Below are 24,346 nucleotides of genomic sequence, written 5' to 3'. Positions count from 1 at the left end.
CCCTATTTCTCACAAGCTCTTTCCCCTTGAACAGGCTCATTGACTTTGCGAGTTTTAATAGTATCTGGGCTAGACAAGGTCAAGATGGCTTGGATACGCCAGCATAACCTTCCCGCACTCCGGTCATACAAGTACTCTGGTGTCGACCACTCGTTGGTCAGTCGCTATATCCTCAAGCCATTCTATACCAACTTTGTGATCCGATTGTTCCCCAGGAGTATGGCGTAAGTGTCACTGCTTCTCTTCTCCCTGCATCTGTTCTTTGTATCTTCTCTCCATCTGGTGAATTCGGGCTCTGTGGATAGCAAACCGATGCTAATGAGACTGCGACTGGGCAGACCCAACGCCGTAAGTAATCGACCTATACCTTGCGACTTTCTTGAGCCGACAACATAATAATATGGGGGTGGACCTTAGATTACTCTTACCGGCTTCCTCTTTGTCGTCGTGAACTTTCTCACCATGCTTTATTTTAATCCAACTCTCGATCGGGATTGTCCACCTTGGGTATATGCTAGCTGGGCTCTCGGCTTGTGGTTGTACCAGACATTTGACGCCATCGACGGCATGCAGGCGTACGTATTTTCCGCGAGTCCTAGCAGTGAACGCGGCCTAACTCGCTAATGTCTAACGTGAAGGCGTCGTACCAAGCAGAGTGGTCCATTGGGCGAGCTCTTTGATCATGGTAAGCCTTGATCTGATTTGATGTGGTTTTATTTCACGTACGAACTGACAATACTAGGTGTCGATGCCTGCAATACGGTCTTGGGTGTTTTGATTTTTGCGGCTGCGATGAATCTTGGTCAGAGCTGGGCAACTGTCTTGACGTTGTTCGGATGTACGTGTGATGAGATTCCCATTGCAGAACTTTACCGCGATGCTAACACGTAATAGCGATGATGACTTTCTATGTCCAGACTTGGGACGAGTACTATACCCATGTGTTGACCTTGGGAATTGTGTCCGGCCCGGTCGAGGGCGTATTAACTCTCTGTGTTGTCTTTGCCTTTACTGCCTACATGGGCGGTGCTAGCTTCTGGCATCGTTCCATGTTCGAAACGATCGGCATTCCCAAGTCTGACATGATTCCGGAGAACATTTACAACATGCCCTTTACCTCTTGGTACATGGTTTATGGCGCCGTCGTGCTTTTTTTTGCCACTGGCTCCAGCATTGCAAACGTCATCAGTGTCCGACGTCAGCGAGGGCAGGATCCATTCAAACCATTGACTGGTCTCCTTCCTCTAGTTGCGATGTGGATCTTGACCCCAGTCTATCTATATCTGCAGCCGACTATTCTGGAGAACCATCTCGTTCCTTTCGTGCTGTACGTGGGGATCATGAATGCCTACGCCGTGGGCCAGATCATCATCGCCCATCTTCTCAAGACGGACTTTCCCATGAATAACGCCCTCCTTTATCCGCTCGCATTCGGTGTTATTGACAGTCTCGGCCCTCATCTTGATCTCTGGCCAAGCCTCCTTGGCGATGGCGTCTACCAGGTTGCATTTGTTTTCACGGCCCTCGGCGTCGCTATTGGGGTATATGCCAGTTTTGTGGTACGTCAGAAGCGCTTCTTGGAACTCTCGTGGCCGATCGATTACTGATATTATTCTCTTTGCTAAGTTTACTGTTATCGTTACTATTTGCGACTACCTTGACATCTGGTGCTTGACAATCAAGCACCCCTATGTTGAGGAGAAAGATCATGCCAATGGCATTAATGGACTCAAACATGCTAACAGCTCCAATGCTACCACCAAAAAGTTTAATAAGGCAGTGAACTAAAATAAAACAGGGGTCCCGTCAGACATGACGAATCAATAAAAGGTACCAAAACGGATGGACCGAAGCATTAATTAAACAGCCACGTTCATAGCTCATGTCAACTATCATATCTGAGGTATCAGGACTCAAATATGGATTTGGTCAGGTCGGTGGAGACAGCATCCTAGATGCTCTTCCCTGCTAGCTAGCCAAAGGAGAACGCTATGTGTTTCATGAGCTGGTCATCGTGACCCTGCACGCGTTGAGGCACTCGTTGGCTGATGCATGATGATGTTCTTGATATGGATCAATGTAGCAATGTCCTTAGTATAATAAATAATAATACAAATTTATGGCATTTCATTGAGTGTAACTTTCACAATCTTGATATTGGTGCCTCTCGACATTTGTCATGACCGTATCGGAAAAAAGACGGAGCGGAAAACGGGTAGCCGCTGGTGGTTCACTAAGCGAGGGCACAAACCCTATCGTTGTTGCTTCAAACCGAGCCTGCTTGGCGGCTCCACTGAAACTGGATTTCAACCTCCATTTGCATCGCCACGAGACCATCTCACCGTTCCCTACGCCATCCAGACCATCTCTTTCAGCGTCGATATTCAAGTCAACTTCGCTGATTGCATCTCAAGTTTATCAAGATGGTGAGTTTTTCTACGTTCTCCATTTCCAGATCCTATTTTCCATGACTGAAAGCTGCTCTCCGGTCTGCTGTTTTTTACTTGAGCCTTGTGATCATCTCCAACTATGTCATTTCTCTCCGAAAATTTGACTAACGAGCATTCTGCCATCAAACAGGTTCTCGCGGTCGATCTCCTTAACCCTTCGCCTCAGTCCGAGGCTCGCAAGCACAAGCTGAAGGTAGGACCTTTGCAACTTGATCATCTACCTACTCAGGTTGACAGACTGACCCGAAAATCTAGACTCTTGTGCCTGCTCCTCGCTCTTTCTTCATGGATGTCAAGTGTCCTGGTTGCTTCACCATCACGACCGTCTTCTCGCACGCCCAGACTGTTGTCATTTGCGCCGGTTGCTCTACCGTCCTCTGCCAACCCACTGGTGGCAAGGCCAGACTCACTGAGGGCTGCTCCTTCCGGCGGAAGTAGATGGTGACGGAATTCAAAATCATGTATTAAAAAAAGCAATATGACGTTCTAATTCTTCCGATGCTCGAGTCGCCATGTGTTTTTGTCATGTCATGTGTCTGGGCAGAGAAACAAATAGAAGAGGGAATGATTCGCCTCTCGGGATGGAGAACTCTCAAATCAAAAAGCAGAAATGACTTTTGAATATACCAACCAGAAAAAAGATTTAAAAAAAATTAAAAACTTTTCACATGGAGCGGAGTTCCTGATATTTCACAAATAACCCCTTCATTTTATCAATCATATTGCCTTTTTTTTTTCATTGTCTGCCGCCATTCTTGTTGGACTTGTGCCTTGACATTGTATTTGTGACGCCTCTACAGAAAAAAAAAAAGAAAAGAGGAGACATGGCGTCATATAAATGAGCCCATTGCTTTGCCGAAAACATGACACCCTTGTGCAAGTTTGAAAAGCCGATGGAAATGAACTGAACGAACAAGACAATGTACGACAGTACGAGGAATGTGCTAAGTAGCCTTACAAGACTTTCCAGTTGAGCATGGAGGAGTTTGCCGGGAACATACACCCATTGACCTCTATGCCAGCGAGCCAATTCAATCAAGCATTTAAGCAATGTACCCATGTAATACATTCACACATCTGCTTTTAATTGGGATGATGAGGCTTAGTTGAGATTGACTTTTTTTTTTCGGAATGTCAAAGTTCGGCTGTGAGCCTGTGATCAGATGCCTAGGTAGTAGTAACTGCTCAGACGCATATTATCAACCAATAGAACACAAAATAAGATTTTTCAAGAGAGCGAAAACATGAGCGTAGCAGCCTGAAATATTTGTCCTTGAAACAAGTAATATTATGTGTATATATGTATCATTAACAGATGATGATCTATACCTATCTATCACCATATCTACCATAAGTGCTTACTTCAGGTACCTACCTAAGGTGGGTAGACGGAGGCTTCTTATTCGGTCTGATTACAATGTGATTTATTGATTTATTTCGCTTCAGTTAGGCATTCTTACATTGACCTTCTAAACAGGTAATGCGGTCTCTTCCCAGTTCAACATTCTATATAATGTCCCTATTTATATCTAGCTTTCTTGCTGGACTGGGCTTTTTCTTTTTCTTTTTCTTTTTCTGTTTCTTTTTTTATTTTTTTAGATGCATGACTTTTGTTCCTTATAGCCGTTGTCTAGAATCATTACCATACTCCGTAGATAAAACTCTCTATTCTCCTTGCAATTATGAGACATGGAATGGGGCTTGGAGTCTGTCTACTATAACATGGTTTTTATGTCTAAAAATGAGTTATGTATTAAGTAAACCCATTAATTTTACTTTCTGATAATAGTTAGTCTCTGTTGATTTTTCCCATATCTTCGACTTTCTCCCTATATAAATAGACGTATACCGATACTCCTATAGACTCTACCATCTTTGCTTTGTTGTTCTATCTACTTCTTCCTTCTCTATTAAGTTCTTCATGTTGTCTATCAAACTCTCTGTCACATGTCATGTTATTTGTCTAGGGCGTCGTACCTAAGATTGCCAATGGCACATATCCCCGCCGCCATTTAAAACAGAAGAAGCCAAATAGCAAGGGTTTCTTGATATGACTTGTCTAACACTCAAGAGAAGACACATCCAGGACAACCCACGCCGTCCCATCTTTGCGTAAACCTGTTTTGAGAGTGCCTGATGGAGGATGCCTTAGCCGTGTGATATTTGAAGCCATGTATCCCTTACGGGATTCCGGGGTTTCAAACTACCGTCAAGTAACGGTATTTAAGGGTTTTTTACCATTTTATAAGTTTTCCAACCATCTTTCATAAAAAAATATGTCTAAAAATAGTCATTTGACGGTTTTCCATTACAAATTGTTAGATTTTTATAAAATGTTATATTTTAGGGAACGTCAGATTTTAGGGAAACTTTAGGCTTGAGTAGCGCCGAAGTATGGCTTTATAATGTCTCTTAACTACAACTCTTGAGATTTAGATTAGCTTAGATAGTTAGATTAGTATAAAAATAATAAAAACCCTCATTTACTTCTTAAAAAGTATAAGCTGTAGTTTGAATCCAGCCTTTATCAAATAAATCCTTCGTCGCGGAAAAATTTAGTGGTCGTAAAATAAGAAAAAGGTTATATTTTTTTGAGGCGTCTGACTTTTTTAAGACGTCTGATTTTTTTTTTCATATGGTCTAGCAAGTATCTTTTATTTCCAGACGTCTAACTTTTTTTCATACGGTCGATAGACCGTCGATCAACGGTAGTTCAAAACCCCAGCGATCCCGTATGATCAGGTAGCGTCGGGTTATTAGCGTTATTACCCGATTCAGAGGTACCGATTTCCATCCAATTAGCCTTGGTTTCCCCACAGTAGCATATGGATCAGACGATTTTTCCACTGAAGCCTCTAATATTCCTCAGCTCAGAAACGAAAGTCTCTGCTGACGCTTCCTTTTTCAATAGTCGATAATAGAAAATTCTCACTTCTTTCTCTTCTAAGAGATTCTAAACTGCTTGAGGCGAATAGGATTATCACAATTGGCGCAGTCCGAAGTGAAATTCCAGCTAAGTAAACAATGAATTGCTGCTATACTACCTAATGTATGGAATAACTAGGACACATGCACAAAGCACATCACCTGCATCGACAAATTTTGCAACAAAAAAAAATTCATAGTTATCAGCTGACTGAAAGGAAAAGCGGGTCAACATTCAAAAACAATAATCATGTCCTTATCGACCTCAGCTTGCTTTCAATGTGGCTCATACCTTAGGGGATCACTCAGGTTTTTTTCTTGGCTTCCGTCCGTACACAACGTAGCTAAATGTTGTTAAGATTTTGCACTGATCAAAAACACAATGGGGGCAGAGAGAGCCGCTTACTAGTGAAACATAGAGTGAATTTTAGGATTCCTTATATCATTCCTTGACTTAGCAGACAAAATAGTCACCTCTTCTTTTGACCACCCCTCGTATCGCGTCAAAACAGCCAATCCCCCGGCTTCAAAACCGGCGGTTTCGGCCTGCACCAGATTCCATGTGCCAACTTTTTTCTGGTTGATTTGTTAATTTTTCAGCATTTCTTTAGACAGAAATGATAATATACGTACCAAATGTTTATCTTTTGGCCAGCTTCCCATAGGGACCGTATACCTCTGCTCATGTATGTCCTCAAAGCCTATTTCACGAAACCACTCTTTTAGATGCGGCCCTGGAGAGGTTTCAAATCCCGCCTTTTTAAATCCCTTGAGGATAACGTCATAGTACTGTTCAATCGAGGTACCCTGGGTGGAGCCATCATCAGAACGCAACGTGCCGTCCCAGTCTTGAATTTCCACCCATCCCCCAGGGACGGTATTGCTACCCAAGTCAGTAAGACTTGATTGGCAAAAATAAAAAAAAAATAAAAAAGAAAAAGAAAAAGACTGAGGGGAGTAGGTAGGGTGGGTGGTGGATGACTCAACTCATAGGCCTGCTTTAATAGCTTCTTGTAGTCCCTAATAGAAAGCGCGAGGAATCGGGCGTGAACAAAATCAAATGGTTTGCTATAAACCCACGGCTGTTCTATATCATCGATGAGAAATTTCACATTTGGAGCAACCCTATCGTAATAAGGCTTTTTAGCAGTCATTCACAATGGAGGAGGGGTATTTAATACATGGATGGTTGAATCGGGCTCAGATCAACACCAATGACCTGCGTGTAGAAAAGTTAGCGCATACACAGTAATCGACATGGTAACAGCCTACCTCCGCAGAAGGATACTGGTCAGCAAAATCTAGGGCCCAAATTCCTGTCCCAGTACCAAGGTCGATGACGTGCTGTGGTGAATCACCAATGGGAGCCAGGAAGAGTTTGCGATCCATCATTGTCAGTGTCATTTCGTGCAACAGGTCTAGCCGATCTGCTTCATCCTCGTCATTTGGCAGGAGGTAATCTTTTCCGGTCAGCAGGACCCCGACTCTATATAGGTGATCTCAGGAAGACTCACTGCCATCACGATATCCATGATAGGTTCTGCCATTCTCCTTTCGAAAATTGCGGACGGATGAAGTCAAAGAAGCGGTGTAGCTGGAGCTTTAGAGATGTCAGTCTTTTGTGTACCTAAACGGGGGTTGAGAAGAAATGGTCTGCGTACAGCTCATCACCATATGTGGAGTCGTTCGCCGTAGACTAGAGGAGGATTGTTAGGTATATATATCACTTATGGACATGAAATAGAGATTATGCAGACCTCTTCATCAACCTCAATCAGATTATGAGTCTGTTCAGTGGTATGAGCATCTTCAGCCATGGCTAATTGCCTACAGGCTAAGGGATCAAGGGCTCGCAAGGAAAGAGTGTATTTCCAAGGTGTCGAGTCAGAAGGTGAGATGGACGAGAATGAGAAGAGGATGTCAACAAGTTATCACTCGAATTGAAACATGGGCGGGACATCCTTGTATTGAAAGGCGTACTCCGGAGTAAGGGCTGCCTTTGGTCCATTGCTCTCATAACCCTTTTTTGGTCAATTGCAGATGGCATCATTATCAACAATGGTCGTGACAGCTTGTTGGTGTCCCGAGGATTAGTGCTGCAGTCAGTGTTCATTTTCTCGCAGCTGGTCCTGCGGTCCTGTACGGAGTATCTAGCCATGGAATGATTGGCATTGTTGGCAAATAGCTTGCGACCACTCTGTACTATCAGGAAGCCGCTCTTTCCTTGTGGGACTGGTGTGGGACTGGTGTGGGACAGAGTCTTGGGCGGAACTGCTGCCGCTTGCGACAGGACTGCTTCGTACTCCATAAGTCTAAGGACGCAATCGCGGCAATGGTGGAATGGCCGGTGCTCTGCCCAGCCAGGAACCAATTAGGCCATTGGGTTGACTTGCTGTTCTCATCTTGGATAACGGTTGGATATCCGATATAGAGCTATATCCTATTATAGCATCTGACATCTGTCATCCCCACCTTTGGCGGATACATCCGATCAGCCCTGATAAGCATGTCGCGAGTCTCGAGTCCGCGACAGAAATTGACATCGAATCCTGGAAAGCAATGTTGCTTCAACTCGCTTGTCATTCTTGCTATCTCTATCTAAAAGCCGACTCCTATGGGTTCGTGGATGCTAAGCGATAGCGGTCTACTCCGTACACCGGCAGAATCTATCTGAGAAGTGCCGACATTGATGTTGGTCCCACGCCCATCGGCATCAAATTCCAATCCATAGTGTGGAGTAGTTACCTACTACGGAGAACTTACGGAGTACTCCGGAGTAGGTAGGTAAGCAGTTAGTTCGGTGGGAACGAGAAGATGCGAACGCAGCTTAAGACTTGTGCCGCATGCAGTTACCAACTGACCATCACGTACGGAGCACTAGGTAGACTCCGGAGTACCTGGTCGTACATGTCCATCATAGGAAAGCGGGAGGGGAAATTGGTGCCTGCCATTGCAGTTCTATGCAGCGCTTGCATCAACTTGCTTTCTTAAAGCATTATTGGGTATCATCCGAGTGGAGAACCTCTTCCGTGACGTGCAGAATGGATGGCCACGAGGTAATTACAGAGTTACCTATGCCCTTTTTATTTTTTAGTTGGAACTACTCCGTACACGAATCATTTAGCCTTTTCCACATGAGTTATTTACATGTACTCTACGGAGTATGGACGGGTGATTCCAAAAAAAAAATCCTTGTAAGGAAATTTCGGTAAATTTCACCTGATTCTCTTGAAATACAGAATTTCAACCAAATTTGATAAGAAAATGAATCAGGCACTCAAGCGAGGTATCTGGAGTATTACCTCCCTTCCCGATTAGGTCTAGCTCATTTCGTGCCATGAGATGTCACCTGTCAGCTCCTTCTACAATCAAGTCAGGCTTCAGATCCTCCAGTGTCGTCCATCTTTTTCATCGAGTCAGTAACACAGCTTCACCATGTCCAACAGTATCTCTTTCTTCTCACAGATGGTTGTGCCGGATCCTCTTTTTTTTTCACTTGGTGAGAAACCATTTCGATGTCGGTCGGGGATGGCCATTCTTCAAAGGAACAAGTTGCCCCCGACCAAGCGGACCCCGTTCATCCTGCGTGGTTGAGATATTTGCTAGGATGTTGTAGACTCGGCTAATAGAAAATAAAATGAATTTCATGGGCCTATGTTTTTAATGAATCTGCAGCATGTTAGCGTCCAACACAGGCTAAATTAGGATCGTGTCAAACTTTCATCATTCCCGAGCGAAGCGACCGACTCAGTGACCAGTTCAAGGCTGATTCCTTCCAGTCTAATAGCCCTAGATGGCTAGAAAGACCGTACTCGTACGGAGTATTGGATGTATGCGGAAAGCACCTCCTGCACACTACCTAGATAGGCAATGTTGATGTTGCCACAAAGCCAAGTGGTTGACCCTTCAGCTAGAGCTGAACCAAATAGCAGTTGCTTTATAGGGGCACCCTCCCTCAATGGTTTCAGTTACTGCTTGTCGTCTCGTCTATTTCATACTTCTTTGCTTGAGCATCCACTCCTCTTCCCCTCGACGTCAACAACTAAGCCATGGCTCAAAGTTCCCCAGCTCAGAGTCCACCCCCGGCTCAGAGTCTCCTGGCTGGAAACACCCTGGAAGTAGATGTGAGCATCTGAAACGCTGCTGAGCTACCTATGAGAGATAAGGGATATCCTACTAACATAATTTTCATCAGGAGGGTGCATTCGCTGATACTGATTCGACTTACAATGAATCGTAAGTAGAAAGCTACCCAGCTATAATTATACTTTGCCCAATTTGTCTGATGATCTGCTATATAGGATTGGCACAGCTAGCTATGTGTCATCTCTCAGTTCAAGCATCAAAAACTACAAGTAATTCAGTGGCCCTATGTTTATACTGAGCTTGCCTCTTAGTCCAACAGCCTGCTAACTAGATGATTTATGATTTTGTTGATAGATATGAGGTAACTCTCTGAGGTATACATACATTCGATTAATAGGATCTAGTATTTAACACTTACCTCTCTTCTCTTAGAATGGGCGTCGTTACCATGCATATCACGAAGGAGCTTGCATTCTGGTATATCTATTCAATTTTCAAAACCTTTGTTGGGACTACAACTGAGCTAGTCTAGCCAAATGATGAGGAGGAACAAGACCGAATGGATATGTGGCATCACATATATCTCCTTCTTCTAGGAGGAGAACTTTACCTCGCGCCAATCAAGAATCCTCAGCGTGTTCTAGACCTTGGTACGGGAACAGGGATCTGGGCCATTCAGTTCGCTGAGTAAGAAAATTCTTTTTTGGTATCTCCTTATAGGTTTGTTACTAACATTGAAGCTATAGTGAACACCCTTCAGCACAAGTGATTGGTACTGATTTGAGCCCTATCCAACCAAAATGGTAACTGCCTTTGCAACCTTATATAAACATTTTCCTAATATGAACATTAGGGTCCCAACTGTGTATTTGAAGTTGATGACTTTGAGACAGACTGGCTATATAAGTCCAAGTTTGACTTTATCCATGGCCGTGAGTTAGAGGGGTGTGTTGCTGATGAGGACCGGCTTTTCCAGCAAGCATTTGAACATCTAAAACCTGGAGGCTATTTTGAATTCGATGGTGGTTATGCTTGCTATTTTTCTGATGATGGCACTGACAAAAAAGGCCGAGAATCTTCACTTTTTAGCAAAAAATCTACGTATTGCTGGGGATATATTTGGAAAGAGCTTTGAGAAGGTGTTCTTTTGGAAAGAAAAGATGGAAAAGGCGGGCTTTATTAATGTCAAGGAGACCGTTAAGAAGGTTTGCCCTTCCTACTTCTGCTCTTATTCTAATTTATTCTGAATTCTAGGGACTGGCTAATGGCTCTATTAGGTCCCAATTGGTACATGGCCAAAAGATCCAAAGATGAAGGAGATCGGAATGTTCCATCTGGAAGCACAGTTCCAGGGAATCGAATCCTATACCCCAGCCCTCTTCTCACGCGTCCTTGGCTGGAGTAATACAGAATTACAGGCATTGTTGGCAAAGGCACGAAATGAGCTCAAGGATCGATCTATACACCTATACGCCAATATCTACTTTGTCTACGGACAGAAGCCATGACAAATCTCCTGCTGTGCTTGTCTGATTCTTGGAGTTTCATCTGGAAACTAAACAATGTCGCCTTCAAAGCGAACGGTTATGATTTGAGAGAACAAGGTGGGGCAGGGATGGAATCACATCGTCTAAGCTTTCGAGAATGATGGTTTTTGCTTTTAATCAGCCTGGATTCTTATGATTCTGATAATCTCTAACCATCACCTTTTATTTTGTCACCTAGTTAGGAGTCCATGTTAGCCATCAACTTGATCGGGTCTTATTCGCATTGACAATGCTCTTTTTTTTTTGCACTGTCTTCTGTGAATAATAAACAGGAATTTCTTTTGAGTTTTTTTTTTTGTTTTTAAAGCATCCATGCTCCCGTCAGTGGACGGAAATGGAATTTGGTGAGCTGCATTTTCACCTACAATTATATGGGTAGCAAGCTATGTTTACACACTGTTGTTATCAATAGATACATGTATTTCCGGTATGTATGTACATGCAATGGGTTTGTTGCTATGATTTGACTATTTCATGTCACTTTATATAGCCAGTGAATCCTATTGTAAGTCTCTTCGAGCTCATCACATTGCTGTGAATCGCATTATTTGGAAGCCTGACTGAATGGCCCTGTCAAGCGATACCGAAACTTGTACGGAATGTAGGAGCAAATGCGACGTTGTGAAGAACAATCTGACAACCTTCCTTTCTCTCCATGGACTGAGCTTTGATTTCAACGGTACCATAACCTTGAATCGGGATTTTTTGTAGTTCCCACCAGTAAATGATCTCCTCCTCCTGCTTCTTGAAAAAATGTCTGAACCCATCTCGAATATTGCAAATATGGAGAGTGGCATTAGAGTCCAGCAAGCTCTTCTGCAAAGGACAGGGAGTCTCCAAGGGTACCGTTGATACAGTAAAGGTAATCCCTAACTTTGGAGCAGAACGCTTCTCCATCCCCTGCACTTGCTTCACTGCAAGACACATTCTCTTGACTCTTTTCAGTGTACCTAAGGTAGTATTAATATACTCCTCAAATAGGAATAGTGTGTCCAGTTTGGAGGCATAAAGTCAAGTGCTTAACAAAGAATAGTTAGAAGGACTAGAAAGATTAGGAAATAATACTGCTTTTTACAGGAGTTACCATCGTAGTTGTATGACGAGGGTAATTTGAATGCTTATATATCACGTGATCATCGCGGAGCAGGCTGAAGCGGCCTTGCGTTGTCCGCCGCAGCACAGGAGCTCCAAAGAAACGTAGAGCGACAGCTCCCTTCAGACTCCGCAACACTCCTTCGCTTTCATACAACCCTCTTCTCTGTCTACACAGACCGGAGACAATATTTGGATTGAGGAATCCGGTAGTCCCTTTGTTTTATTCTTCTAATCCAGTCGTGATTAATTCCCTGGGCAAGGTGACGGTTCGACACTCGTCATGTCCGAAGGCGCGCTACTCAAGCCTGAGAAGGATTTCAGCAAGGATGCAGACAAGCTGATTCCTGAGGCGCAAGAACTTGCAAAGGTTTGAAACGCAAGGACCAATAATGATGGTAATTTTGTTGACAAAGCTTTTGGACAGACCAATGTTCAAGCGGCTATAGACAAGCTGTCAGCATTGGAGAAACAGGCAAGACAGGTACGGAAGCTGCGGGCTGGAAACTCCGCTCGACGTGTACTGATATGCGATCGTCTTTTTCAGGCCTCTGATCTCGCTACTACCTCCAGAATCTTGGTTACTATTGTGACGATCTGCAAAGACGCCGGCGACTGGAGCCTGTTAAATGACCAGGTCCTGCTGTTGTCGAAGAAACATGGCCAGCTCAAGCAAGCTACGACGAAGATGGTGCAAGTCGTCATGGGTTTCCTGGACGAGACGCCGAATTTGGAAGTGAAATTGTCTGTGATCGAGACTTTGCGGACTGTGACGGAGGGAAAGGTTGGATCTACTGTGTGACTGGCCACAGCGCGTGCAGTACCACTGACTGTGTATTTAGATCTTCGTCGAAGTCGAAAGAGCTCGAGTTACTCGCATTCTTTCGAATATCAAGAAATCTCAGGGCGATCTAAATGCGGCAGCGGATATTCTCTGTGAACTGCAAGTGGAAACCTTCGGCTCCATGGCCAGGAGGGAAAAAACGGAATTCATCCTGGAGCAGGTTGCGCTGTGTCTAGAACGGGGTGATTGGACCCAGGCGGCAATTCTGAGCCGCAAGATCAACAAGAAATACTTTGCTCGCAAACCGAAGAAGACTCCCGAACAAATCGAAAAGGAGCAGAAGGAATTCGAGGAGAGAGAAAAAACGCGTGCACCTGACGAGCCGCCGCTGGAGAAGGATGAGGATGTGACGGACTTGAAACTCCGATATTATGAGCAGCAGATCATTCTCGCCAAGCATGATCACAACTACCTCGCCGTTTGCAAGCATTACCGGGACGTTCTGGATACAGAGTCCGTTGAAGAGAATCCCGAACAATTGCGTGCTGTAAGTACTGCATGTTTTTCTCTAATTGCCAGTCTTATTGTTGTTTTTTCTTTTTGTTCGCATCCATATTTACTAAATAGATTCGAACTGACGACGTTACAGGTCCTCGCGAGAATCATATATTACGTAGTATTAGCTCCGTACGACAACGAGCAGTCCGATCTTCTACACCGCATACAACAAGATTCCCGAATCTCACTGGTTCCCGTCGAAGCGCGGCTGTTGAAGTTGTTTACTGTCCACGAACTGATGCGCTGGCCCGAAATCGCTGAAACCTTTGGCCCTCAGCTCTGTAGTACTGATGTCTTCGACAGCCAACCTAATCCGGCTGACCCTGATGCGTACATAAGATGGCAAGACCTCCGTAAGCGTGTTATCGAACACAACATACGCGTTGTGGCTCGGTACTACACTCGCATCCAGATGGGGCGCCTGACGGAGCTTCTGAACTTGAATGAAGACGAGACGGAGAAGTACATTAGTGACTTGGTGACCTCGAAGACCATCTACGCCAAGATCGACCGTCCAGCTCGGATAGTCAATTTCGCAAAACCGCGTGATGCCGATGATGTGTTGAACGAATGGAGCAGCAACATGAAGAGTCTCTTGGGCCTGCTTGAGAGGATAGACCATCTGATTACCAAGGAGGAGATGATGGCCAGGATCCTTCCGTCCAAAGGCGAGAAAGTAAAAGCGTAACCGCTACGTGGAAATGCCATGAAGGGTTTCTCTGCTGTGTACAGTAAATCTGTGGACTAGAAACGATCAGTTGTCTCTTGATAGCAGCCCTATACGTTATTGTCTCACTTTCACAGTCTTAAAGTATCTGCGAAGGTCTATTATTCTATGCTCTATATTTATTACATTTTCACTAGATCTGGCATGAGTTGCCGGGTATTCTGGCCAGAATAAAGATCCATCCAACATATATATACACCCATGACGGAAAGGGAACAGATAAAAATGACAGCTGCCCCGCAAAGTATTGAGCATCATAGCTCGTTGCCCTTTTAGAAGGGCACATCCATGTCTTCGACTTTCTCTTCCTCATTCTTTGTTTTGTTGCTATCGCCGTCTAGGCATTTTCTGACGAACACAACCGCTGCATCCAAATATGCCCTTTGACCAGGCAAGAAGTGACCACCAGGATGCCACACGACTTTTCCTTCTTTTTCCGGATCTCCGGCGCATGCATTGATCAAAGCCCTGCTCCTGCTCTCCTCCACCACAGCGTCCAAAGAACCCAGGACATGAAGTACGGGAGTCTGAATCGGGGGATTCTCATAGAACCCGCGGTATCGCGGTCCCGGTGCACGGAATCCACTGTAACAGATGGCGAACTTGAGAGGAGGATGGGAGAGATTGGAAGGGTCAAAAGATGAAGGAAACGGAATCCCCGACACGAGTTTATCCTCCGGGAGATCGAAGCCATCCGATGCGGTTTTTGCGTCAGTGAAATGCGCAAATGCAGCGGCGCGGTTAGGCTCGAGGAGACTCGCGATCATCGCGGCCATGCTTGCGCCTTGCGAGAAGCCAACCACTCCGTCGAAAGGCCCTTCGTCCCGGAGGACCTTGGCGACTGTGTTCAACCCGTCTTCCAGACCGATGTACTCAGGAGGATCTGTTGTGTTAGAGCGACGCCACCACCCGTAGGCTTCAATTTCCTTCTCTTTACTATCTTCACCATCGTTCGCAGGTGTATATCCGGGGATATCGGCCGGGTCAAGACGAAGCGGGCCGGTGGGATACGAGAACGAAACTTCATGAAGAGGGAAGGACTTTTGCAGGGATTTGGCAAGAGCACCGCTCTTTGCGCGGAATAACGAGCCGGACTGTGTGTAACCATGGAGCATAAGGATCTTGAGAGGTTGTTTTGAAGTGTTGGACGCGCTGGAAGAGGAGTTGCGGGGAGCCATGGCTGTCGACGAGGGGGGCAGGGGACTTGAGCGAGGCAGCAGATCAACCTTGGGAACGTGTCTTAACCAACAACCAGGACGTAAGGAGCCTGAGACCTTGTGCATCAGCAATAGGAACCCTAGAATTAATCGTGGTTGTTGTGCTGTCCTGGTGCACGCAATCCGTCCTGACCTCAGTGACTCTGTGGACAAGTTCGGACTAGACTGATAAGATAAAAAGACGTGACTGCGACAAACAGTAACCCGCAACTGGAACCCGAGGAGTTTAGACCAGACGCGTCTTTCTTTGTGTTGCATATCTCCAACAACAACTTCGTAACAACGTCTTCGATTCACGTCAAGATCTCTCTTCTCGATCTATCTTTACATACATTCTTGAAAGACCATCGACCATCAATATGCCGCGTGAAGAGCTCCTTGATTTCAACGCCGAGCGGCTTGACAAGCAGATGGCGGATCTGCTCGAGTACGTCACATAGCAGTTATAATACCCCAGGCATACTTATACTACCTTATCCCTGTCGCACCAGCACCTCGAATCCTTATTAGCATCTTTTTTATTTTTTAGGAAAAAAAATGAATCCTCACATCTGTTTTAACTTTGTTGCTTGATGAAGAAGGGTCAAGAATACTTACTCCATCTATCCAGGTCCTTCGAAAACCACCCCCTGATGCAACCGCCAAACACCCACCCAACCATCTTCTTCATGTTTGACTTTATTCGCAACACCCACAATGCGCTGCTAGCCATCGATGCAGACAAGCTCCGTGCGGGCGACAAGGAAGCCAAGAGGCAGGCGTCCGACGTCATCAGCCGCAACCACTTCACCAACCTCCTCATCGACGATCCTACGGGCAAATTGGCCCTCATGACCGGAGGTGACCCCCGGAACCCGGTGGACTTTGGTCCGGATATCAAGGCCAAGGCGCAGGCGCTGTTAGAGGTCTAAAAATGAGAAATAGCGATACTGGCGGCTCCGTGTGTTGCTTTACACCCGTCAATAATAGGACTGGATGTCCATAACGGCAGGAGGAAAGAGATCGATCGACCGATTAATGAATGGATCGATGGATGCTCGTGTTCGTCGAGAAAGAAAGCTGTTGTGAAGATTGTCATTATCCTGGCTGGTCCAAGGTCATTCATTTATTGACATCTTGAAGTTCTGGCACGATATATGGGATGACAGTGGTCTATTTTTGTCTACACATACTAACAGTCGAGATTCACTCTTTTCTAGTTTAATGATTTGGGAATTCTTGATCGAGAAGACCTGCATATTCCTTTGATCTTACCTCTTTTCTACACCTCTATGGTAATAATGCCCTGGGTGTCTTAGCCCTTCAATCTACAAGCGATGGAGAGAGCCTGCAAAGGCCAGTAAAGAAAAGATCCCGACGTTCGACATTTCCAAGCTGGTCTTTGAATTGGCGATGCTACATCTGGCCAACCTGCCCATGTCCATATTTCTCGATTCTGGAGAGTCCCAGGAACAAAACGATCTCGCCTACGAAGCGAACGGCCATCTGAGACAAAAAAAATGGGATAAAATCTGATCAACCCCTTTTGGTTTCTAGGCCTTATATTTTTATTCAATTATTTCTCAACAAATCTAGAAGGAAATTGTTTACAATATATTTTTTAAACTTGTCGACATATAGCCAAGAAGACATAAAAATAGAAAACACTACAATTATGGCTATCTAGTGAAAACTCGAAAGATGATGAGGCTACAGGCTTGAGCTCGATTTTACATTATACGGTTCCATGAACAGAAGATTAAAGACATGTTTTGAGTCTTTGCCCAACCTCAACCCGTTCCACGTGACCTCGACTTCCCGCCTACCGCTTTCGGCAGCTGACTCCAATGTCACGTGATCTATAGAGGGAGGCGCACTAAATCTGCTATTCAGCGTCCTAGCTGGGACCCGCAACCCGCCAACCGCGATCTGCTCCGATCACGCAATCGCGGCCGCCGGCAATTCGACAGAATTTAGTCCTAGTTCGAACTCCGGATTGAATACGACTTACTCTGTAGGTACCTAGCCAGTCATAGCGCAGCGATTAATGATGGTATATACAGTAGCCAGCAAGTAAGAACATGAATATAATTTTCTTTCTCGGTCGAGACGGCTGAGTCATCAATTGAATTTGGGACCTACGAATTACGGCCGTTTCTGTTTTTTTATCTATTTTCCCCACAGACTTCGTGCCTATCTATATGCATCATCTTGTGGTTCATCCCGGGATTTGCATGATCTCCGCGGAAATAAAGTTCGAGTTTTTGATAAGAGTCTCACAGCAATTATCACATGAGCATTATTGAAAGAAAAAAAAAGACATCAGTTCTTGCCAAAGAAATTTTTCCTCCTTCATACAAATTGATTTTTGAAGTCATAGCAGCATATCATTGCTGGTAACGGCTGTGATACGACGTTACGATGAGAGATTCGAAATGTGGCGAAAATTCGCCCGCACCATTGCTGACGGCTGTGGACGCAACATCACAGGTTCACTTGATTGTGGGCTCGAATCCGCTAGCAGCAGCGCGATGCACGAAATGTCTGGAAGCCGGAGCGAAGCCAATTATCATTGCCCCCGAAGATGCGGATATGCATTTCTTACTCATCGAGCGCATTGAGCAGGGCTCAGCGCAATGGGTGAAGAGAGAGTTTCAGGATGAGGATTTGACGAGCTTGGGGCGTGATGAAGTTGATCACGTCGTTGATGCAGTCTTCGTGACTTTGGGTGGTGATAACCCTCTTAGTATGTCTGACATGTTCTGCATTATATTCTGGAATAGTTATCAGGCTAATGTAAGGACCAGGCGCCCACATATCTAGGCTCTGTAAACGCTTAAGAATACCAGTGAACGTGTCTGATGCACCAGAACTGTGTTCTTTCACGTTGCTTTCAACATATTCTGATGGTCCCCTTCACATTGGGATCACGACATCAGGGCGAGGTTGCAAGCTGGCCTCCCGACTGAGAAGAGAGATAGCCTCTTCGCTGCCTGCAAACTTCGGAATGGCCGTTGATCGGTTGGGCACGCTAAGAAAGCGGATCTGGGAAGAGGATCAGGCCGCAGGACGGACGGAGTCCAAGTTTGAAGTCGAAGACGACGACTCGACCGCTCAAAGCCACACTTTCAACGCACTAGTAAGAAACGAGGATGCCTCTGCTGCGAAAACTCGACGAATACGCTGGCTCTCCCAAATTTGCGAATATTGGCCACTGCAGAAACTCGCGGATATCTCTGATGCGGACGTCGATGCTATCCTCACGGCTTATTCATCAGGAAATCCCGACGTTGGATCGCTCGTTGAGGAGCAGGTCGGATCTCAACGGCGAAAAGGAAAGATTTTTCTTGCAGGCTCTGGTCCTGGACATCCTGATCTTCTCACACGAGCAACATACAACGCCATCAGAGACGCAGATATTATTTTGGCAGACAAATTGGTCCCTGCGCCAGTGTTGGAACTCATTCCCCGAAGAACAGAAGTCCACATCGCACGCAAATTCCCTGGAAACGCGGACCAGGCTCAGGAGGAGTTCCTCCAAATGGGCTTGAAAGCTTTGAAAGCAGGAAGACGCGTCCTGCGGCTGAAGCAAGGGGACCCTTATCTTTACGGCCGTGGAGCAGAGGAATACGACTTCTTCAAAAAGGAGGGCTATGAGCCAGTGGTGCTTCCCGGCATAACTAGTGCACTCAGTGCGCCTTTGTTCGCCGGCATCCCTGCCACCCATCGCAGTGTTGCGGACCAAGTTCTAATCTGTACGGGCACGGGCAGGCAAGGGACCGCGCCAGAGCCACCCACTTATATTCCCACCCAGACAGTTGTTTTCCTGATGGCATTGCATCGACTTTCTTCCTTGGTAGAGAGTCTGACCACAGCACCAGCAGACACTGCGACCCCAATTTCCCGAGTACCGTGGCCTAGGGATACTCCATGTGCGGTTATCGAACGAGCTTCGTGCCCAGACCAGAGGGTGATTCGCACTACCTTGGAACATGTGTGTCTAGCGGTCGAAGAGGAAGGTTCGCGACCTCCTGGCTTACTGGTCGTTGGCGCGAGTTGTCATGTTCTCCACAAACCGGGAAGTCAGAAATGGGTCGTCGAGGAAGGGTTCAGAGGTTTGGGTGAGTTGCGCGGCGAAGGCGACACCACCATGGCCGAAAATCCAGCAGCTACCGAAACTAAAGATCTATAACAAAAACAGTTGTACGGAAATAAGTTTGGGAGACTCATTTGCATGGGACGGTGTATATATCTGGCATTAGACGTTTGAGATACCAAAGACGGGATTGGGTATAGACACAGTATGGGAATTTTTTGGATAAAATAGACAGTTGTTAGCACGCCATACTATACCAATTCACGTATCCTGAATATTAAGAAAATTTCAGATTTGCGCAGTGGTCTTTTTTGTGCATATCTATTGTGGCTTGCTGCCTGAAGGAGAGAACAGTTCAAGCAATAAGTGTAAAATATATAGCGGGTTCATGGTTGAAACGGTTCCTGTAGTGTCAAATTGTCGAATGTCAGCCGTGTGATTTCCAAGGTAAAGACTCCATGAAATATAAGGTTAGTGAGCAATAATAAATTGAAGATATCTAGATATGAGGAGAAATCAGCTATCGTAGAGATAATAATACAGTTTGATACCATGCGGAACCCTGGTTCTTCGACCAAACGGTAATTTTACCGCTCCCGCCACGTTTCGATACCTCTGGACCCGATACACATGCCCGCATCGCGACCAAGCTCCGCCATCACTTGATCGTCGCCTCCTCTTCAGCTCACATTCAGCAAGCTCCTTTCTGACGATCTACACCGAAAGCTGAGAGGAGAGAAAGTGGCACTCATCGCCCATCATGTCTGCGCCAAGTAGCAGCAGACCATACGTGTCCGGCGGACAGATGCTCCAAAGGTGAGTCGGAGTTCCAGCTTATCTGCCAGTCCGTGCCACAGCTGGGCTCGTCTCTCTGCCATGAGCTGTAATCAATAGGAAACTATATAGTTGACGAGAAGCATCGCTGACTTTGCTTTCTATCTAGTCCTCCTCTGTCCGTTCGGGTTATCCGCTTCTTCGAGAGCATCTACATCTTCCTGGGTCTTTACTTTGTTTCTTTGTTTTCGGTACGTTGGTCAGACACTGGTGTTTGCATACTCGTCCCATTGGTCTTAAATGTTCCTTTTGTTTTGCGAAATGCAACCGACTCCCCGGGCCTACCTAGGACTTGACATGATGGTGCTTTCATTTGCTAACGTCTCTCGTTATCTTGCTCTAGCTGGACCCGTACACTGCCGCACAGAGCTCCCAGTTCAACGTCGCCAGGCCACAAAATAAACCCAATACGAGACCTCGATGGGGTGGAGGTAGCTATGGAGGTGGTTACGGAGGTGGTGGTGGACCGGGAGGTAGCGGAGGGCCCAGGAGGATTGGACGGGTGGATGATATTCGAGGACCCGAATGTCGCAGTTGTCAGTGATGGGAAGAACGCTTCACACAATGTATTCTCGATGGTCTTGCGATGACATTTCCTGTATTCATACAGTCACAGATCCGAATAATAACGGATAATGCGTCTCATTCGAACATTCTATAGCAGCATGTAAATATCTACATGGCCATAAAGTCTGGAGAACGTAAGTACAGTACAAAGTACAGCATCTTTGTTTCTATGCCACGATTTCAGATAATTAGATGTCGAACTAAAGACAATGCACGTCATCACGTGGCAGACCCGGAGATCAGTGGATCGCCGATCCAAGGATGTGGGGAAGTAAACAAAGTTCCAACTCCAACTTGCCTAGGAACAGTGCTTCGCTCATGATGAAGTCACGCTTTGTCACACAAACATTTAATTAATTGTTGAGTGTCCCGGATTGTTGATAGTTGGACTTGGTTCTATTTCAAGATCCAGACTTGAAATTACGCATTTCCAGTGCTGTGATCGGCTGCCTTACCCCTCTGTGTCGAACGCCGTTCATACTACATAAATCGATGTGAGTTCTCAAGCACTGTGCAATCTCAGAAGTGAATTGAGTCACCATTTTTTGTGGCTTCTTTACATAATATTACAGTTCTTTTTTTGTTTGCTTGAACTCCTGTTGAGGGCATGGTGATATATACATGTACTGTACATTTTGATATACTTCATAGGCTGTTATGGTGCCCATTACGATGCTTACCATATCTGAAGAGATTATCTTTATCGATAAACTTGCTGATACTGACTGACTGGGTAGCATCTCTATCTACATTGGACGATGTCAGCACAAGTGGCCCCGCCAACCACTGATGCCGACTGGGCTACTCTGATCTCGACCACCAAGGACGGTCTACCCGAATCTGAAGTGGTCTACCCTACACCCGCTCCATCTTCGATCGCGAAGACTATCGACCATACCCAGCTCGATCCCAGTGTAAGGCTAGAGCAGATCACTGCACTCTGCGAAGAGGCTCGAAAATACAATTTTGCCACGGTCTGTGTGAGATTTCCTAATGTAGCTCGTGCGGTGGACCTCCTGAAAGATACCGACATAGGCGTTTCCTGTGTCATTGGTTTCCCCGAGGGAACCCAGAAGACGGCAGACAAAGTCGAGGAGGCCAAGAGCGCTGTGCAGCGTGGTGCGTCGGAGTTGGATATGGTGATGAACTGGCCGCTTCTGCAGCAGGGCAAATACACTGAAGTTTACGATGACGTGCACGCCGTGCGCAAGGCGGCTCCGTCACCGACAAAACTGAAAGTCATCCTGGAGACATCCCAGCTCTCGCGGGATGAGGTCATTGCCGGGTGCGTCATCAGCTCCATGGCCGGCGCGGACTTTGTCAAGACGAGTACCGGGTATAAGGGCGAGGGAGCGAGTGTCGAGAATGTTCGTTTGATGCGAGAGACGGTCGACCTAATTGGGAAAGGGTGCAAAGTCAAAGCTAGTGGAGGCATCCGATCGGCTGAGCGATGCATCGCCATGCTGAAGTCGGGTGCAGACAGGATCGGAGCGAGCGCTGGCGTCAGGATCATGCAGGAACTGGGGGGAAATATTGAGGCGGCTTCAACGCCCCAAGGTAATTTTTAAGGAGCAGAAAGAAAGGGGGGGAAATAAAGCAATGTAGAATTCGACCTTGAAATTCCGTATTTTGAATGCTCTAATGGTGACTTGCTGGAATTATGCAAGTTAACTAAATATAGGTCCTTCGACATCAATTTGTATGTATGACTGTATCTGGCCGAGTTTATGGCATAAATTGGCTTGTAGCATCGGATCAGACAAATGCCTCTCCCGACCCCGGTTCGTCTATCCCCAGAGCCGTCTTGCCAATACTGCCGCCCCGTTCGATGATCCGATGGCCTTCCCGTACACCCTCCAGCGTCAGTTTCAAGCGTTGCACCAAGTGACAAGTGATACGTCCTGAGTCTATAAACTGAGACAGTTCTTCCAAGATTCGATGGTGGGAACCGATATCGACCTGATAGATTGACTTTGTGCCCAGAAAACACCAGACGAAGGACAGAGATTTGGCCATGAATTCCGTCCCATACATCCTAGCCTCACCTTGGACAATAGAGCAGATTTTGCCAAATGGAGCGGCGATTTTGGCGCAGATGTCCATGTAACGATCGGTCGAGTGGGCGATGAATATATACCTTGCTTCCATCAGAACGAGATGAGAAAATTGTCTGTCTGCTTCTCCTTGCTTACTTCAAGGGAATATCCAGATTAAGCTCATTCAGTTGCTTCTGGAGATCCTCCTTATGGTTAAGGACGTGGGTCGCTCCCATCCACTTCGTAAATTCGATACTGTTGGGTCGCGACGCCGTGGTGAAGACGACAGGCAGTTCGAGGACCTGTCGCGCGATCTGGCTCGCAACAGCGCCTACACCACCAGAGCCATTGATGATGAGTAGGGCAGCCCTTTCCCCCTTTTTTATCTCCAATCGTTCTATCAGCGCCTCGTAGGCGGTGAGGTAAGTTAAGGGCATAGCAGCGGCCTGGGTCATGTCGAGAGATTTCGGTTTGTGGCCAACGCTGCGCTCGTCGATGAGCAGAAGTTCTGCATTGGAACCGTGTCGGAGCGGACTGCAGGAAAAGAAGACCTGGTCTCCTGTCTTAAAGAAGGAACATTGGGGCCCGATCGCGACGACTGTCCCGGCACCGTCGTAGCCACAGATCTGATAAGGACGGGGAGTATGCTCGTAGTAGTCTGGATATGCGTGTACCAGCCAAGATCAGAACAACTGGGAGACCGTAGCATTGGATTCCGGGATAAGAAGTATACAGGGATAGTCATCGTATTTTCCAGCACGGACTTTGACGTCAACAGGATTTACAGAGCATGCCTCTACCCTATTTCAGCACATTTAGCAATTCAGTCTATGCAAATGACCTTTACTGTCTTACCGAACTAATAGTTCTCGACCAGTCGGCGTTCCTGGGTCAGGAACGTCTTTAGCTATGAGATTTTCGACGGAGCCATACTTCTCGACGACAATAGCCTTCATGGTGTTATGTGACCAAGAATTGACGGAGAATGGAATGAAGAATCACATATTATGCGTACTCTGATTATCGAACTATGGAGAGATTCGACAAAGACGGTTATGGGGTAGATAAGGCGCTATGGCGTCGATGTGAGGTAATCGTTCCTATAGACACCTAGGTAACCAACCACGAATTAAACACACTTCTGCAGATTGGCATGTAGTAAAGAAGAGAAATTCAAAAGATAGTCTCGACTTCCTTTCCCTCAGGATGCCTTTTTGCGACATGGGATCTTACTGTGGAAGTCCATGCGTTGCATTGGATCAGTAACTTCAGGAAGCTCTTCACATATTATTTGCCAAAATAAAAAAAAAGAAAAGCACTTTTGGAATTGCTTGTGCCTAAGCCTTCGTAATGAAAGTAGATCCATGGAGGGATTCATTGCAGCCGATAAGTTATGGATCGATCGGCGTCTGATAAGATCGGCTGTTTGCCTGTGGGGAAGGTGGGTC

General features: G+C 46.0%; 9 protein-coding genes across 9 annotated transcripts; 6 read left to right on the top strand and 3 right to left on the bottom strand.

Moving 5' to 3' along the window:
• Positions 1-84: 84 nt before the first annotated feature.
• T310_9286 (Aminoalcoholphosphotransferase) lies at positions 85-1,788 on the top strand (the record flags this gene model as incomplete). Its single annotated transcript, XM_013468267.1, has 7 exons — positions 85-224; positions 339-348; positions 418-575; positions 639-685; positions 743-838; positions 895-1,559; positions 1,684-1,788. The coding sequence occupies 7 exons, from the start codon at positions 85-87 to the stop codon at positions 1,786-1,788; spliced, it is 1,221 nt and encodes a 406-aa protein (XP_013323721.1).
• Positions 1,789-5,676: 3,888 nt separating this feature from the next.
• Positions 5,677-7,192, bottom strand: T310_9285 (uncharacterized protein; the record flags this gene model as incomplete). The annotated part of the gene is made up of 9 exons (XM_013468266.1): positions 5,677-5,719; positions 5,782-5,951; positions 6,009-6,258; positions 6,456-6,500; positions 6,557-6,594; positions 6,648-6,835; positions 6,890-6,975; positions 7,037-7,071; positions 7,133-7,192. 9 exons carry the CDS (start codon positions 7,190-7,192, stop codon positions 5,677-5,679), a joined length of 915 nt encoding a protein of 304 aa, XP_013323720.1.
• A 2,412-nt stretch (positions 7,193-9,604) lies between these two features.
• T310_9284 (Uncharacterized protein) lies at positions 9,605-10,969 on the top strand (the record flags this gene model as incomplete). Its single annotated transcript, XM_013468265.1, has 8 exons — positions 9,605-9,611; positions 9,688-9,730; positions 9,816-9,822; positions 9,994-10,148; positions 10,208-10,264; positions 10,315-10,393; positions 10,529-10,666; positions 10,739-10,969. 8 exons carry the CDS (start codon positions 9,605-9,607, stop codon positions 10,967-10,969), a joined length of 717 nt encoding a protein of 238 aa, XP_013323719.1.
• A 1,414-nt stretch (positions 10,970-12,383) lies between these two features.
• Positions 12,384-14,130, top strand: T310_9283 (Proteasome endopeptidase complex; the record flags this gene model as incomplete). Its single annotated transcript, XM_013468264.1, has 4 exons — positions 12,384-12,470; positions 12,528-12,884; positions 12,943-13,431; positions 13,534-14,130. 4 exons carry the CDS (start codon positions 12,384-12,386, stop codon positions 14,128-14,130), a joined length of 1,530 nt encoding a protein of 509 aa, XP_013323718.1.
• Positions 14,131-14,441: 311 nt separating this feature from the next.
• On the bottom strand, positions 14,442-15,347 carry T310_9282 (Dihydrofolate reductase; the record flags this gene model as incomplete). The annotated part of the gene is made up of 1 exon (XM_013468263.1): positions 14,442-15,347. One exon carries the CDS (start codon positions 15,345-15,347, stop codon positions 14,442-14,444), a length of 906 nt encoding a protein of 301 aa, XP_013323717.1.
• A 398-nt stretch (positions 15,348-15,745) lies between these two features.
• T310_9281 (uncharacterized protein) lies at positions 15,746-16,297 on the top strand (the record flags this gene model as incomplete). The annotated part of the gene is made up of 2 exons (XM_013468262.1): positions 15,746-15,813; positions 15,997-16,297. 2 exons carry the CDS (start codon positions 15,746-15,748, stop codon positions 16,295-16,297), a joined length of 369 nt encoding a protein of 122 aa, XP_013323716.1.
• A 1,489-nt stretch (positions 16,298-17,786) lies between these two features.
• On the top strand, positions 17,787-19,557 carry T310_9280 (Uroporphyrinogen-III C-methyltransferase; the record flags this gene model as incomplete). The annotated part of the gene is made up of 2 exons (XM_013468261.1): positions 17,787-18,111; positions 18,215-19,557. 2 exons carry the CDS (start codon positions 17,787-17,789, stop codon positions 19,555-19,557), a joined length of 1,668 nt encoding a protein of 555 aa, XP_013323715.1.
• A 664-nt stretch (positions 19,558-20,221) lies between these two features.
• Positions 20,222-22,430, top strand: T310_9279 (Deoxyribose-phosphate aldolase; the record flags this gene model as incomplete). Its single annotated transcript, XM_013468260.1, has 5 exons — positions 20,222-20,277; positions 20,405-20,486; positions 20,639-20,835; positions 20,987-20,996; positions 21,600-22,430. The coding sequence occupies 5 exons, from the start codon at positions 20,222-20,224 to the stop codon at positions 22,428-22,430; spliced, it is 1,176 nt and encodes a 391-aa protein (XP_013323714.1).
• A 187-nt stretch (positions 22,431-22,617) lies between these two features.
• T310_9278 (Quinone oxidoreductase) lies at positions 22,618-23,854 on the bottom strand (the record flags this gene model as incomplete). Its single annotated transcript, XM_013468259.1, has 4 exons — positions 22,618-22,999; positions 23,055-23,556; positions 23,632-23,699; positions 23,754-23,854. The coding sequence occupies 4 exons, from the start codon at positions 23,852-23,854 to the stop codon at positions 22,618-22,620; spliced, it is 1,053 nt and encodes a 350-aa protein (XP_013323713.1).
• Positions 23,855-24,346: the final 492 nt, after the last annotated feature.

This window comes from Rasamsonia emersonii, assembly GCF_000968595.1.
Source record: "Rasamsonia emersonii CBS 393.64 chromosome Unknown ctg1118621762051, whole genome shotgun sequence".
NCBI lineage: Eukaryota > Fungi > Ascomycota > Eurotiomycetes > Eurotiales > Trichocomaceae > Rasamsonia > Rasamsonia emersonii.
Note: the sequence above shows the minus strand (reverse complement) of the source record. Positions and strands in the feature narration are given on the sequence as shown.